Source organism: Ylistrum balloti, unplaced genomic scaffold, assembly GCF_031769215.1.
Source record: "Ylistrum balloti isolate Yb309-2 unplaced genomic scaffold, AGI_CSIRO_Ybal_v1 Utg370598, whole genome shotgun sequence".
Lineage (NCBI taxonomy): Eukaryota > Metazoa > Mollusca > Bivalvia > Pectinida > Pectinidae > Ylistrum > Ylistrum balloti.
In genome coordinates, this window is record NW_026782370.1 from 843,212 (window position 1) to 859,576 (window position 16,365).

Here is a 16,365-nt window from a genome sequence, read left to right on the forward strand (position 1 = left end):
TAACATTCAGTAAGGCCTTCACTCCTAACATTCAGTAAAGCCTTCACTCCTAACATTCAGTAAAGCCTTATATAACTCCTTCACTCCTAACATTCAGTAAAGCCTTCACTCCTAAATCTCAGTAAAGCCTTCACTCCTAACATTCAGTCCTAACATTCAGTAAGGCCTTCACTCCTAACATTCAGTAAAGCCTTCACTCCTAACATTCAGTAAAGTCTTCACTCCTAACATTCAGTAAAGCCTTCACTCCTAACATTCAGTAAAGTCTTCACTCCTAACATTCAGTAAAGCCTTCACTCCTAACATTCAGTAAAGACTTCACTCCTAACATTCAGTAAAGCCTTCACTCCTAACATTCAGTAAAGCCTTCACTCCTAACATTCAGTAAAGTCTTCACTCCTAACATTCAGTAAAGCCTTCACTCCTAACATTCAGTAAGGCCTTCACTCCTAACATTCAGTAAAGTCTTCACTCCTAACATTCAGTAAAGCCTTCACTCCTAACATTCAGTAAAGCCTTCACTCCTAACATTCAGTAAAGCCTTATATAACTCCTTCACTCCTAACATTCAGTAAAGCCTTCACTCCTAACATTCAGTAAAGCCTTCACTCCTAACATTCAGTAAGGCCTTCACTCCTATTATTCAGTAAAGCCTTATATAACTCCTTCACTCCTAACATTCAGTAAAGCCTTCACTCCTAACATTCAGTAAAGCCTTATATAACTCCTTCACTCCTAACATTCAGTAAAGCCTTCACTCCTAACATTCAGTAAGGCCTTCACTCCTAACATTCAGTAAGGCCTTCACTCCTAACATTCAGTAAAGCCTTATATAACTCCTTCACTCCTAACATTCAGTAAAGCCTTCACTCCTAACATTCAGTAAAGCCTTCACTCCTAACATTCAGTAAAGCCTTCACTCCTAACATTCAGTAAAGCCTTCACTCCTAACATTCAGTAAAGCCTTCACTCCTAAATCTCAGTAAAGCCTTCACTCCTAACATTCAGTAAGGCCTTCACTCCTAACATTCGGTAAAGCCTTCACTCCTAACATTCAGTAAAGCCGTATAACTCCTTCACTCCTAACATTCAGTAAAGCCTTCACTCCTAACATTCAGTAAAGCCTTCACTCCTAACATTCAGTAAAGTCTTATATAACTCCTTCACTCCTAACATTCAGTAAAGCCTTCACTCCTAACATTCGGTAAAGCCTTCACTCCTAACATTCAGTAAAGTCTTATATAACTCCTTCACTCCTAACATTCAGTAAAGCCTTCACTCCTAACATTCGGTAAAGCCTTCACTCCTAACATTCGGTAAAGCCTTCACTCCTAACATTCAGTAAAGTCTTATATAACTCCTTCACTCCTAACATTCAGTAAAGCCTTCACTCCTAACATTCGGTAAAGTCTTCACTTCGAACATTCGGTAAAGCCTTCACTCCTAACATTCAGTAAAGCCTTCACTCCTAACATTCAGTAAAGCCTTATATATTTCCTTCACTCCTAACATTCAGTAAAGCCTTCACTCCTAACATTCAGTAAATCCTACACTCCTAACATTCAGTAAAGCCTTGACTCCTAACATTCAGTAAAGCCTTATATAACTCCTTCACTCCTAACATTCAGTAAAGCCTTATATAACTTGTCTTATTAGCAAAATGATATACCTTAATATAAACACTTATTCCTTCATCAATCTTCTCTTCATTAAGAAATACTTTCTTTCCAACAGAGAACCTGCTTATAATGCAGCTAATTCAAAATACATCCCTTCATATAATGCCATCTAGTTTACTGCCATTCATTTTAGATTCCCTCATTTTCCCATTACATACTCTAATTTCCTTCACTATACTGATTTTTAACAAAAACCTCTATATAATGACAACAAATATCTGACACTAAGAGTAAGGTTGAATGTTTCTGAACGGTTTTCAAGCCACAGACAGGTAAACAGTTTAAGGTATTGGATTTGATGAGGGATACGGATAACAGCTAGTCCCCATACCCATTAGGATACACACATTACAATTCAAGGGAAGTCAGTATGTTTCATATACTTGAGTGTGAGAGAACTTTATTGTCAAACAAAGAACACAAGATTAATTGTGTAAGGGGCACTCACACAGTAGTCAGTACCAATAGAGGCCTCTCTATGTACTTAGTTTCTACTCAATATATTCCATCTCCTCAAGTACCTATGAGACAACAAATTTATACATATACAGACAACACATATGAGTACCCTTGAACAGGACACCCATAAGGCAGCAGGTACCAAGGGAGATGACTCTAGGTGTCCCAGACTAATGAGAAATCATTAATCATTCTTGTCCTGTCTATGTACTCCTAAGTCAAGACCACATTGTTATAATTTCCATCTGTAGTATCTGAACAGCTGATCTCCCAAAATTACCCTGCTGGATGTGTCCATTGAAACCACAAATACACCAGCTGTCAAAACTAAAACTCACAGATCGGCAAGGACGGTGATCTACAGACATGGCATGACCAGTATAGACAAACAGACTGACAGTAGAGGTATTATACTAGCTCCAGCTGAAATTGTCAATGTCTGAGATAGAATACAGGCTGGGGAGAGGATCTGGGAGGGGTTTAGAAGGTGTGGCACCTACTTTATCTTACAGAGAAGAAAGACAAGGTTAGATGGCGGGAATCAAATATAGGTTTATTTTTAAATGGATAAGTTGGGTAAAATGGGAGTGGTGAAATGATATGGGCGGGTTGTAGGACGTTATGAGGGTATAGTGGGGGTGGGGATAGAGGCAAGTAGCTGAGGATATGAACCTTGCTAAAGTTAAGTTTGGTGATGTCAAGAGTATTTAGTGGAGGTGGGGATACTGGTAAGTAGCTGAAGGTACATACCTTGCTATAGTTGAGTTTAGTTAAGTGATTCCAAATGACTTCCCCCACTGTGAGATATATGGACACTAGGCAGAACACGGCAGCCTTCCTCACGGTACTCTGTTGGTCATCATACCCCTACAAACACAACATCGTTAAATCACTTACATCACTCCATAACACGAGTCTACATATATAGTTACCAGTGTTTTTTCCCCAAACATTATATTTGCATTCATCCTTACAAATATTGTTTTTCTTAAAAGAAATGTTCTGAATGCTTCATTACAATGTACTGCCTTTCTTCTGATATTTTGCACCATTCTTCCATTTCTTTAAAGTCCTCTACAGTACGTACCCTTAGTAGTCCTGGGATCATCTCCCCCATCATGGACTCCACTGTCTCCTTAGGTAATAGTTCTATCACCTGTAACATACACAAGGCAACATCTCAGATGTTAAAACAGGATAATATATATAGGTTCCAAAGTACACAAAACCAAAATTAATTCATTTCATGATTTCTATCTATCATGTAAAAATACACACTTTCTATCTTTGCCAAACTACAGCAAATCCAGTAATTCTGGTCCGTTACAGCTCCTTGACCAATTTTTGATAATTGTATTATCCTGTATCAAATGACAGAACCGCTCCAAGTAATTTAGTTGCTTATTTCAACTTTCAAGTTATTTCAAATATTGTTTTATTTATACAGCTTTAGACCTCTAACCTTATTCTGCATCTTGATGGCGGCAAGGTTGATGGGGAATTGTGCCGTCTGTATGATAGGGTTGAGGATGCGTACACTCTGTTCTGGAGGGATGTAGTTGGCCAGTGTGTCTGCGCACTCCTCTGCAGATCGTACCACCTAGACAAACAAAAGGCCACATAAGCAAACACAGGCCATAATTCTTTAAATAACATGATATCATGAAAGGCTTAGACATACTTTTTACTGCCATGAGAAAAACATCAATGACCATATCCACCTAAAAGAGCCTACAAGGCCATGAGAGTTGTCTCCCTTCATACTCAACTTTTATCTCAGAATTATCTTAATTTATTTAGGAATGCATGTAATGACAAAACAAGAAAACTGGTTATAGCCAGGACAGTTGACCTGAGTTCTTCCCACGACTAGGGAAAAACACAAACTATATACGTAATTATACATTTCTATCCTTACCTCCCGCACTGAATCTTTATGTGCCTCCAGAATGCGAAGTGTTGTCAGTTCTGCATAATCTCTAAATCGCTGAGGCTGATTTCGTAAAATTTCTCTTAATACCCGTAGTGCTAAGGCTCGTACTTGCCCCTGTAAAGATGAACAAGGGACAGCTAAAGCCCATGCTAGTATAAGATGTTAAAACATTCAAACAACATTTGACAGGCAATACCATATCGTGGACTTGGTGATAAAGAACACTGTTCTATTTAATATCTATACTTGAAGTCCCTCGGGACTTATACTGTTTTGTAAATCTAGCTGGTAAAGAAATTGCTATTGGACCTCAAATATGCCTGATAAAGGTTCCAAATGTATGAAGTATACTACAGGTAATGTAAGTAGACAGACACTAACATCATTGTCGCCCAGCGTCTCCAGCAGAATCAACAGGATTGTTTTGAAGTGTTCGTCCCACAGACCAAATGTACCTTCCCTGGTGAGTTTTATCAGAGACAACATGGCATTCTTACGTTCATCATTCCTACAATATAAACAAACATGGTGTTAGAGATGAACAGTGTATCACTTGCAGATATGTCAACACAGATCCACATACTGACAAAGACACAAAATTAGCAGACAATTCATGCATGACACAAAGGGAATGGCTTTGTCACAGATATTATCTTAAATCTAAGGTATTTCAGATTACTTTGCTCCAGTAACAACTTTTCCTCTAGAAAACAGTACAACATGTATAGTTCAATGCATACAATGGTAAAAGCTACTGACAATCAAAACAAAAATTGATGATGACTTGATATTCATTTTTCTTTTCCTTAATGTAAAAACCCATAGAATGTGCACAATGTCCAAAGTAGTGGGGGGTTGGAGGGTTGCGCAAATTATGTAGCGTTAACGTCTTTCAATTTAAAAAAATATCAAAGATTCTGTGAAAGTGAAATCATTGATTGTCAGGATATCTGGTACTCAAAACTGACATTAGAATGATTTGATGATTTATTTATGAACAACAACAATAAATAAGATAATTAATGTATATATTAATGCAAACCATCTGAGTCAACATTATCCAAAGTCAGGACAATGCACAACCATCTGAGTCAACATCATCCAAAGTCAGGACAATGCACAACCATCTGAGTCAACATCATCCAAAGTCAGGACAATGCACAACCATCTGAGTCAGCATCATCCAAAGTCAGGACAATGCACAACCATCTGAGTCAACATTATCCAAAGTCAGAACAATGGAAAACATCTGAGTCAACATTATCCAAAGTAAGGACAATGCACAACCATCTGAGTCAACATTATCCAAAGTCAGAACAATGGAAAACATCTGAGTCAACATCATCCAAAGTCAGGACAATGCACAACCATCTGAGTCAACATCATCCAAAGTCAGGACAATGCACAACCATCTGAGTCAACATCATCCAAAGTCAGGACAATGCACAACCATCTGAGTCAACATCATCCAAAGTCAGGACAATGCACAACCATCTGAGTCAACATCATCCAAAGTCAGAACAATGCACAACCATCTGAGTCAACATCATCCAAAAACATGACAATGCACAACCATCTGAGTCAACATCATCCAAAGTCAGGACAATGGAAACCATCTGAGTCAACATCATCCAAAGTCAGGACAATGCAAAACCATCTGAGTCAACATCATCCAAAGTCAGGACAATGGAAACCATCTGAGTCAACATCATCCAAAGTCAGGACAATGGAAACCATCTGAGTCAACATCATCCAAAGTCAGGACAATGCAAAACCATCTGAGTCAACATCATCCAAAGTCAGGACAATGCAAAACCATCTGAGTCAACATCATCCAAAGTCAGGACAATGGAAACCATCTGAGTCAACATCATCCAAAGTCAGGACAATGGAAACCATCTGAGTCAACATCATCCAAAGTCAGGACAATGCAAAACCATCTGAGTCAACATCATCCAAAGTCAGGACAATGCAAAACCATCTGAGTCAACATCATCCAAAGTCAGGACAATGCAAAACCATCTGAGTCAACATCATCCAAAGTCAGGACAATGCAAAACCATCTGAGTCAACATCATCCAAAGTCAGGACAATGCAAAACCATCTGAGTCAACATCATCCAAAGTCAGAAAAATGGAAACCATCTGAGTCAACATCATCCAAAGTCAGGACAATGCAAAACCATCTGAGTCAACATCATCCAAAGTCAGGACAATGCACAACCATCTGAGTCAACATCATCCAAAGTCAGGACAATGGAAACCATCTGAGTCAACATCATCCAAAGTCAGGACAATGGAAACCATCTGAGTCAACATCATCCAAAGTCAGGACAATGCAAAACCATCTGAGTCAACATCATCCAAAGTCAGGACAATGCAAAACCATCTGAGTCAACATCATCCAAAGTCAGGACAATGCAAAACCATCTGAGTCAACATCATCCAAAGTCAGGACAATGCAAAACCATCTGAGTCAACATCATCCAAAGTCAGGACAATGCAAAACCATCTGAGTCAACATCATCCAAAGTCAGGACAATGCAAAACCATCTGAGTCAAATCCATGTCAGGACAATGCAAAACCATCTGAGTCAACATCATCCAAAGTCAGGACAATGCACAACCATCTGAGTCAACATCATCCAAAGTCAGGACAATGCACAACCATCTGAGTCAGCATCATCCAAAGTCAGGACAATGGAAACCATCTGAGTCAACATCATCCAAAGTCAGGACAATGCAAAACCATCTGAGTCAACATCATCCAAAGTCAGGACAATGCACAACCATCTGAGTCAGCATCATCCAAAGTCAGGACAATGGAAAACATCTGAGTCAACATCATCCAAAGTCAGGACAATGGAAAACATCTGAGTCAACATCATCCAAAGTCAGGACAATGGAAACCATCTGAGTCAACATCATCCAAAGTCAGGACAATGGAAACCATCTGAGTCAACATCATCCAAAGTCAGGACAATGCAAAACCATCTGAGTCAACATCATCCAAAGTCAGGACAATGCAAAACCATCTGAGTCAACATCATCCAAAGTCAGGACAATGCAAAACCATCTGAGTCAACATCATCCAAAGTCAGGACAATGCACAACCATCTGAGTCAACATCATCCGAAGTCAGTAAAAAGTGTTTAAAATCATGATAGCACCTATTATCGCACTAAAGATTTAATGTTTTATTTATTAAAATTGGTCTAATTGGTGCTTACTAAACAGATCTATGAGTCAAACAACAACTTAATCATCTTAATAATTAGGGATAGCCTTGGTGCAATCTGACCAAAATGTGGAGCAAAACACTTGTTTTGGTAATACATATATGCATACGTATACAGTAGATTCGATGATCCATATACCAATCACATGCATATACAGAGTTGGGGCCACAATCATTGTCAGCTGCGTAAAATGTGACAGCGAGACATAATAGAAAACTTGACCAGTGGTGATTGTAATTACCCGATTTAGCCATCAACAGGTAGATAATTACTAGAACTTGTGATTTCAACACTTAACACTGTTGATTAAGCCTAGTGTGAAGACAAGTATTTGTGTACAAAAGAGAAGTAAATCTGGGTTAATTGGAAATGTGAGTAAATGCTACACCATAATGTGTCTGATGTCAACAAAAACAAACAAGAAGTACACATATCAGGCAGATCTGTTTTCTTCAATTGTACTGTACCTATATTTAAAGAAAGGTGATTAACGACACAATAAACGAGATGAAAACAAATTTTGATGAGAACACTTTCAATTTTAAGACAAAATATTGTTGGTGTGATGTGTTAGCTAAACAACGCAAGATCAATTTCTTGGGTGCACACATGATGTAAGTAGAAGCATTTTTCCGTATTTTTGACCCCAAAAAGTACCTGCGGACATGTACATGGTACTGGTACAATACATTATATATACCTACCTTTCATTATGATTTGATAACTCGGTAAGGATGTCTGATATAATATCGTTTTCTGAGCATTCTGCAAAAGAAGAAAAACAACTGTCTGAAATGCTTTTTTGTATCTGAAAATCGTCAGAAATGTATATATATCTGGCCCGTCAAGGACCCATGAGGTGCTGAAACACTCGGGTAGATATAGACTATTCATACATAAAGACGGAAAATAAAACTGACAGAAAATAGTTATCACTGAATACAAAAAGCATTTTTCTATAATGCTAAAACGTATGATTTTAGAAAGCAACAAAGATGTACAAAACTGAAGCTTAGCAGCAAAATAATGATGTATCTGTCTAAATGAAAGAAATCTGAATTACTGTAATTCTTTAAAAAAAAAAGATTACAATATAAAAAATACAAAGCCTGTATATCATCTTTTTTAACTCCATGTTTTTTCTGAAAATAACTGAACCAATATTCTCAACATCACCAGCAGTGGCTGTAGCAAGTTACTGATCTATACAACTAACAAAGTGTTACATGCCTCTCTACAAGTGTTTCGCTACTGAAGACACTGATAGTGTGCTCAGTGCCATCTAGGAAATTCCATGAAATCTTATGAATCTATATGAAATGAACTGATGGTACATATGTATATGCTATGTGATGTAGGTACATGGTACATAATTTATTTACATAGAATATCACTATGCTGTATAAATTGTCCACCAACTCCAAACTGAGGAGTTACCCCCCTTACAAAGAACATGCTACAACCAATCACATCCCCTTCCAGTACAACATTATACCATAACTGTCACCAATACTTTTATATATTGAAATGTCCTCATTCCACTGGTGAGAGATGGTGCATAAATGACAGATCATTACTAATAAAGTCTGATACAGAAATATCAAAGAAGCCCAGACAAGACACCAGTTTTCATTGTCAGTCAGTCATGCAAATGTTAGGAAACATGCAATGAACATAGGTAGTGTGAATTTCGTGAAATGTATTGTTTTCATGGCTACCTAAAGTGTGTTCCTTATACCAATAATGTTCTGATTCTACTGCTAACTTGTTTTCACTGTTGTCAAAGACCACAGACTCATAACCAACCAGTGTCTGTCAGCATCTATAGTCTCAATAATTTAATCATTCTAAAGAATTTTCATTGATACTTGTGTAAAAATCTCAAAATCCCTACTTTTTTTTTTATTTATCAACTGAATTTAATATGCCATGTAAACGAATCTTATAGATATTGTCCATAGTTGTGAAAACTGTGGTGAGTATTAGTTACTACCACATAAAGGGAAGAAACTCCATAATTCCCATTCAAAACATTCAAATGTTCCAAGGCATACTGAGGAAAGGAAGGTTAAAATTGCAGGGTGGTTACAACACAAGGGATTGGAAAGACATTCGAAGGACTGAAAACAACAAACAGTGAAAACAAACACATCTTATGAAGGAGAAAATGATTATAAAAAAGATGTGATAAAATGAACTGAAAAGTGTCTTGACATACCATCGGTGCTGGTACTTGATATACCAAGCAATGCTTTCCAGGGATCTAGTTAAAAGACACATGAAACCTAACGATCAAACAGCGCAGCAATAAGCTTGGGTCATAGAGTGCACAACCAAAGGTCATGATGTGTAAGGTCTGATGTAATGACCTTCTCAATTTTAATGAGCATTTCTTAATATAGTGACGTAACAGCAACTGAGAAGAAGCAACTATGAACATGATTTGTTTTTACGACATCAGGTCATCACAATAAAACAGATAAACAAAAAACAATACAAACACAGGTAAACAAGAAACAATACCACAACATTTTCACACCATCCATTCTTGTATGATAAATTTACATTATACTGAATTTTACTAGATGTACTATAAAATCCTATATATTTATTATACCAGGTATTTATGTATTTTTGGTGGAGCATAACTTACTTTCTTAAAAAAAATCTATTTTTGTGAGCATTTTATTTGGTAAATGAATATGTCTCCAGAAATCTACTTATACTAAACAGTTTGTGGACATATAAATGTACAGCTTAAAAATACTCACAAAATCAACAACAAGGAATCCCTAACAAAATCAATGACAGAAAAAAAGTAACAATTAAACGTGTGAAAATGTCCTGGTTTACAGTAGACCTCGGGATTACAAAACGTGTGAAAATGTCCTGGTTTACAGTAAACCTCGGGATTACAAAACGTGTGAAAATGTCCTGGTTTACAGGTCGGGATTACAAAACGTGTGAAAATGTCCTGGTTTACAGTAGACCTCGGGATTACAAAACGTGTGAAAATGTCCTGGTTTACAGTAGACCTCGGGATTACAAAACGTGTGAAAATGTCCTGGTTTACAGTAGACCTCGGGATTACAAAACGTGTGAAAATGTCCTGGTTTACAGTAGACGGGATTACAAAACGTGTGAAAATGTCCTGGTTTACAGTAGACCTCGGGATTACAAAACGTGTGAAAATGTCCTGGTTTACAGTAGACCTCGGGATTACAAAACGTGTGAAAATGTCCTGGTTTACAGTAGACCTCGGGATTACAAAACGTGTGAAAATGTCCTGGTTTACAGTAGACCTCGGGATTACAAAACATGTGATGGAATAGTGTAACTAACCACTTGATTGAGGTTGTACAAGTCTAAACTGGGAACGGGAAACGTGACAAAGAGTATCAGACTTACAGCCCTGTTACTATTCTATATATAGTAACAATTGGGGCTGCAATTGATCCAGTGAATAGAGTTGATAAGTAATCTCTGTTTACTTGATAATGCACATTTATGCTTATGAATGTAAAACGGCATGCAATAATACATTTGATATGAAGATTACATCAAATCTGGATTATATGGTGTAATGTTTCTACAGCTCAGAGATGCCTTCTTCACACCTTACTATCAAATACAAAGAAATATTCATCTTCCATAAGACTAGGGCAATGTGGAAAGAAATCTCATTTTACTTCAGTGTGTGTTGACAATGTTTATGATGGTGTAATTACTTTATAGACATTAAGTACGTGGAGGGGATCTGAAGACATCTCCAAATTGTTATACTGATGCTGAAAATGAAGGTTTTAGAGATGAAGGCAAAAAAAATAAGAATAGAAAAATTACTCAAACATAAAAATTAAAAATATCTGATTAAACAGGTACATAACAATGATGCTTTTTCATTCTTGATAAATTCATAATCACAGCCACATGTTTCAAATCTAATATAGAAACTATTGATATTTTTGGATCCTGTATGACAAAAGAGATCCACTTACCTTTTCTTATAATGAAAGTTCTAAGACTGAAGATTACTTTTTTTTAATTTTCAAAATTTTCATTTTCAGTTCACATATACATAGACCATTCTTTTGATGAAAGCAAAACTTGTTTCTTAATAATTTTGTTTTGTTTTTTTGGTGGGAGCACTATTTCTTTTTCTCAATAAATCAGTTTTCCTGCTTTTTACTGTTTTAATATTTTGTTGAATTCAACAAAAGGAAAAACTGCAAGAAAAGCTCAATGAAAATGAAGTTGATGTTGATGCAGAACTCCTAACCATACAAACAGTAGCTGATAAATAATCCCATCACCACCTATACAGAGTGCCATGCATGTACACAATGTACAAGTTGCATGGTATAAATATGGTGATCATATATATATCTCTTTCACACAAACCTCCAAACGTCACAGCACTGATGGCTGAAAAAATGGAATTCTTTTGTAAAAATCTAGCCGTTAATGAAGTGAAAATCTTGCTGTAAAAAAGCCTGATTAAAAAAAATATCCATCAAACTTGTTGAAGCTGTCTCCCTGCTCGAAGCTGTGATAACCTAAACAAGGCTAGTCAAATTATATCATGTGGTCCATGTGACCTTAATGTAAATCACAAATAATGAATGAATGCCCATCACCATAGCCTTAATCTAGACCCCTCTAACTTGGCCAACAGCAATATTAACTGGTCACTAATTAATTATTCCACTTTTTATTCCATGTTTTTCACCATTTCTTTTTTCCTGGTGACTTCTACTCAATCAATTTCTTATTCAATCTATAACCGAAATCATATTACATACATTTTCTGATAAGTTTTGAATATGTTTATGTGTCATCAAAAAATGACAACAGCAGAAAATTTCTTAAATTGTGAAAATAGATAGAATACAGTAGTAGATTAATTTGTGGCCAAATGCTTTGACACATCACTGTTAGTACAACACCCATCTACATCTGTCCCAAACTGACAATTTATTACAATAGTATTTAGTATGTAAATGGTAGCTAGCTCTCAATGCATAGTGATAAGTCATACTATAAATGCTTTAAAACAAAAGACAGAAAGTGGACAGTAGAAGACAATGCAACAGAGCGAGCAAAGTCAAAACCAAGACAGGATAGAGAAAAAAAAAAATTATTTCAGTCATATTTTTTATGAGAATGAACTGAACACTGAAATAAATGTGAAGAGATTTTGTACAGAGTAAAATGAAACAACTTTTTGCTGATTGAAATATTATTTGACAGATGCTGACTGAAACAAAGGAATGAGAGATGGGGACAGAAAATTTTTATCACAAAATTGAAGAAGGGAAAATGGTAAATCTGGGGTAGACTGGATGACAACATTATTTCAAATTGCCTGATTATTGAGAGATTTTATGTCAGATAACTTACCTTCATTAAACATTTCACTATCATCAAATTCTGTATCTGCTAATCGAGACTTGTTATAGCCATTCAAGGTACCCTGGAACAGTAATTTACACAATAAAAAAACCCATCAGTATGCTGATACACGTTTTACATAGCTCACGGTACTTCCTGGTTAGATTCCTTCCCCTTGTAATATACCACATCAAACTTACTGATCAACTACCAACAAATCATGGTACAGTAATAAGCCCATCCCCTGACTCAGTCAGAGGTAATAAAAAAACCCATCAGTATACTGATACACATTTTACATAGTTCACAGTACTTTCTAGTTAGATGTCTTCCCCTTGTAATATACCACATCACACTTGCTGATCAACTACCAAAAAATCATGGTACAGTAATAAGCCCATCCCCTGACTCAGTCAGAGGTAATGTGTTAGGCACAGTAGACCTAAAGGATGATAAATACAGTACAAAGATAGATGTACATGTATAATATGAAAATATAATCCAATTAAAAAAAAATTCAAGGATATAAAAAACATCTTCAAAATAAACAGAAATGTAGCAAAAATTTGTCTTGAATCATTCATAACATATTATTTATAAGTTTCTTTAATACATGGCGTCTTCTATAAAACACAGCCTTTTGAAAAAGCTAGACTTTCGTTTCCTGGTCTGTCTACAGTGTAGCATCTCTCACCTCATCCTGGTAATGGGAAGGATTATAATGACCCTTTCTCGAGTCTGCAGCATCTGGACTGTCGTTGCGTAAATCCTGAATACCACTATCCTGAGAAGTGAATTCTCTTTTCTTCCTAACATCCTCATAATTTTCTAATTTACTATTAAAACTAAGATTTTGAATGTCAGCTGAAGTCTTTTTAATGGAATCGTAAATATCTTCTGGATTCATGTTTTCCGTCTCTGCCTCGTCCCTGTGTCCACCTCTGTATGATAAAAAAAAAAAAATTCCCCTAAGGTTTAATCTATTGATAATGGCACAAAGTGGCATGCTTGTAGTAATATTCTGCATCAAAGATTCTAATGAAAACCAAATATTGTGGTATTAAATGTATTGATCCAAAGTTGATTGAAGTAAGGAAAAAAAGGTCTTTCATATTTGCCAAATTAAATTACAAACTAAGAACAACATTATTGAAATGTAGCATTAACTGGTGGCCATAGTGACTACCGGTCTGACCTTGATGGAGGTCGACTCCTGTTTTTGGGAGGACTGGTGACGTTTCGTGGTGACAGGACCTCACTCTCGTGACCATGACTGGCAGTTCGGATGTGGTTATGTAAAATCTTAGTCGCACTATCCTATAGTAAACAAAACACATCAAATAAATGACACTGTGTAGAATAAAGATGGATGTACTTGTATACAAAAAAGTCAGTTGGTCCATCATTTAAACAGATCATTGTTGGCAACACAAGGTATGACAGGACCTTGTTATACATTGTCTTTGTATTGTCCAATCAGAAGCCAGAAGATATCTGTATGTGACAATAACGTAACAAATTGATATAATCAGGGCTATTCAGTATTGCCAAGCTCTCAGAGTGAAATATCAGGTCGTGATCAGCTAAAACAAGGGTTAAAAGGTCAAAGTAAGGGTCATGTGTATAACAACCTTTTTCACATCATTTTTGATACTTGTTTTCACTAAAACAGGGAGTATAAAACATGTACACAAGTAAACAAACGACTTTATATCAGTAATTATTTATAGCACTTTGATCACAGCATGTGTAGGTGTACAGACAACAAAAGTCTGGTTAAGCGAGACTACTGATATCTGAGTGAATAGGATTTATTAGACGTATATCTAGAGATGTTCCCAAGTCGTCTTGAATGAAATCTGGTGTTATTGGAAATCCCAACGGGTTAAACAAGTGAGTTAGCAATACTGGTTGTTCTAGAAACATTACAGGCTGCAGGTTCAGCCAGGCATTTCTAGTATCCATAGTGCTCATAATTACCTTATCCCTGGAAACTTTCTTACAAATGTCACAATTATCTCCCCCTCCCTCATGGAACAGCCTGTATCAAACATTCTCTCTCTTTGCCTTATAGAAACAGACATTACACTTACCTGGAATGCTTTCGGTAACAGTGACAACATGACAGAGAATTCAGGAGGATTTAAGTTGAACAATGCTATGAGAACAGCTTGTGCCCCCTACAAAACACAAAACAGTGGTTTAAATATTAAAACAAACAAAAAACGCCAGCAATAAATGTTTTTAAAGATTACCTCCAACACAAATAATATAGAAAATAATTCTTTCACAAGTAATTAACTTGATGCAAAATCTATATTTTTAAAGTCAACTATCTGCCTCAAAGACTGGAACTGTTTCCAAATGAACTTATATAAACTATTACTATTCAGAGCCTTATTTTATAAGGGCAGATATTTCCCAATTCAGGCATTCCTCATTTTTTGCCATACCTTTCGGACGTCAGCACTCTTTGGTTCCGTTGTGAAATTGATGATCCGAGATAAAGCGAGTCGTGTGTCAGTGGAATTCATGAAGTCTGATGGGTCCATGTCTCCCACGAGGCCATGCATGTAATGGAGGATGCTGGTTTTCACCTGAATACACAAATACGATATTACTGATAATGTCATCGAAACAAGTCTTCTAACTCTAGCAGCTACAATACCGAGAGACCAATTAAATCTAGCAAGTCATCACCATCATATACATATCAATCCTTCTGTAAGACTGGAAACTAGTGATATCTTACTTTACAAACTTAAAATCTATTTTTTCTTTTTTTTTCAATTTGTTCCATTCTACTCTGAGTAGTATTTGCAAACTGGTATCTCTTTACAGATGCTATTAGACTAAATGTGTTGCCACTGCACTGTTGTCGAAGCTTAATATAGATAATTGGATTTGAAGCTAGGAAATTGCTGAAAAACAGAAAGGTTTCTCAGAGAGAGTAAATACCCTGCAATGATAAGAGATAATGCTTAGTATGATACAACCAATACCCCTCACCCTTGATACTAAAGAAATTGAGTTAATATCGAATGTGATTATTTCTTTCTCATACAGAAGAAATCGTTTTAATATCACAAGGGATACAATTTATACATATTCTGGTTTAGCATAATTCTCTCTGTATTTTATTTCATTGAAAATATATATAGTTTGAATAATATACATATACATCATGCATGTGTTTATGAATATATCACACTTTTTTGACAAACGGGAAAATCCAACGATAATTTAGACATTTAATGTCTGGAATGTTGTCACACATGACCATTAGGGGGTCAGATCACATAAAGTCAAAATATACAGGGGACCAACCACAACAACAGGTGGATATACAGAATACAACATTCTGGAATAGAACTAAACACCAGGTATCACACATCTGAAAGGGGGTAAGAGTCTCGAGTATAGTTACAATGTAATTACACACACAAATCAGAGAAGTATTTCAACAACAAGATACATCATAATTCTGTCAAACAACATCTAAGTTTCTGACATGTGTACAGTTGGTTATAAGGACATGAATAAGCCTTTATTAGTCAAATCTTTACAAAATATCTTGCACACTTGCTACAACCACCACCAACAACCACCACTGTTTTCATAAATCCAGTTCTCTAACACTTTCTCTGCCAAAATATTCTTTAGTT

The 16,365-nt window shown here is 36.2% G+C and overlaps 1 protein-coding gene across 1 annotated transcript in view; it reads right to left on the reverse strand.

Moving 5' to 3' along the window:
- Positions 1–16,365, reverse strand: part of LOC132556867 (CLIP-associating protein 1-A-like) — a 139,624-nt gene that overhangs the window by 14,566 nt on the left and 108,693 nt on the right. Inside the window, exons 33-44 of the mRNA XM_060221308.1 lie at positions 15,154–15,297; positions 14,794–14,880; positions 13,896–14,017; positions 13,395–13,641; positions 12,710–12,782; positions 9,528–9,572; positions 8,014–8,074; positions 4,453–4,579; positions 4,057–4,185; positions 3,601–3,738; positions 3,226–3,294; positions 2,889–3,005 (exon numbers count right to left, since the gene is read on the reverse strand). Coding sequence (XP_060077291.1) covers positions 2,889–3,005; positions 3,226–3,294; positions 3,601–3,738; positions 4,057–4,185; positions 4,453–4,579; positions 8,014–8,074; positions 9,528–9,572; positions 12,710–12,782; positions 13,395–13,641; positions 13,896–14,017; positions 14,794–14,880; positions 15,154–15,297 — 1,359 coding nt within the window. The remainder of the gene's footprint in view (positions 1–2,888; positions 3,006–3,225; positions 3,295–3,600; positions 3,739–4,056; positions 4,186–4,452; positions 4,580–8,013; positions 8,075–9,527; positions 9,573–12,709; positions 12,783–13,394; positions 13,642–13,895; positions 14,018–14,793; positions 14,881–15,153; positions 15,298–16,365) is intronic.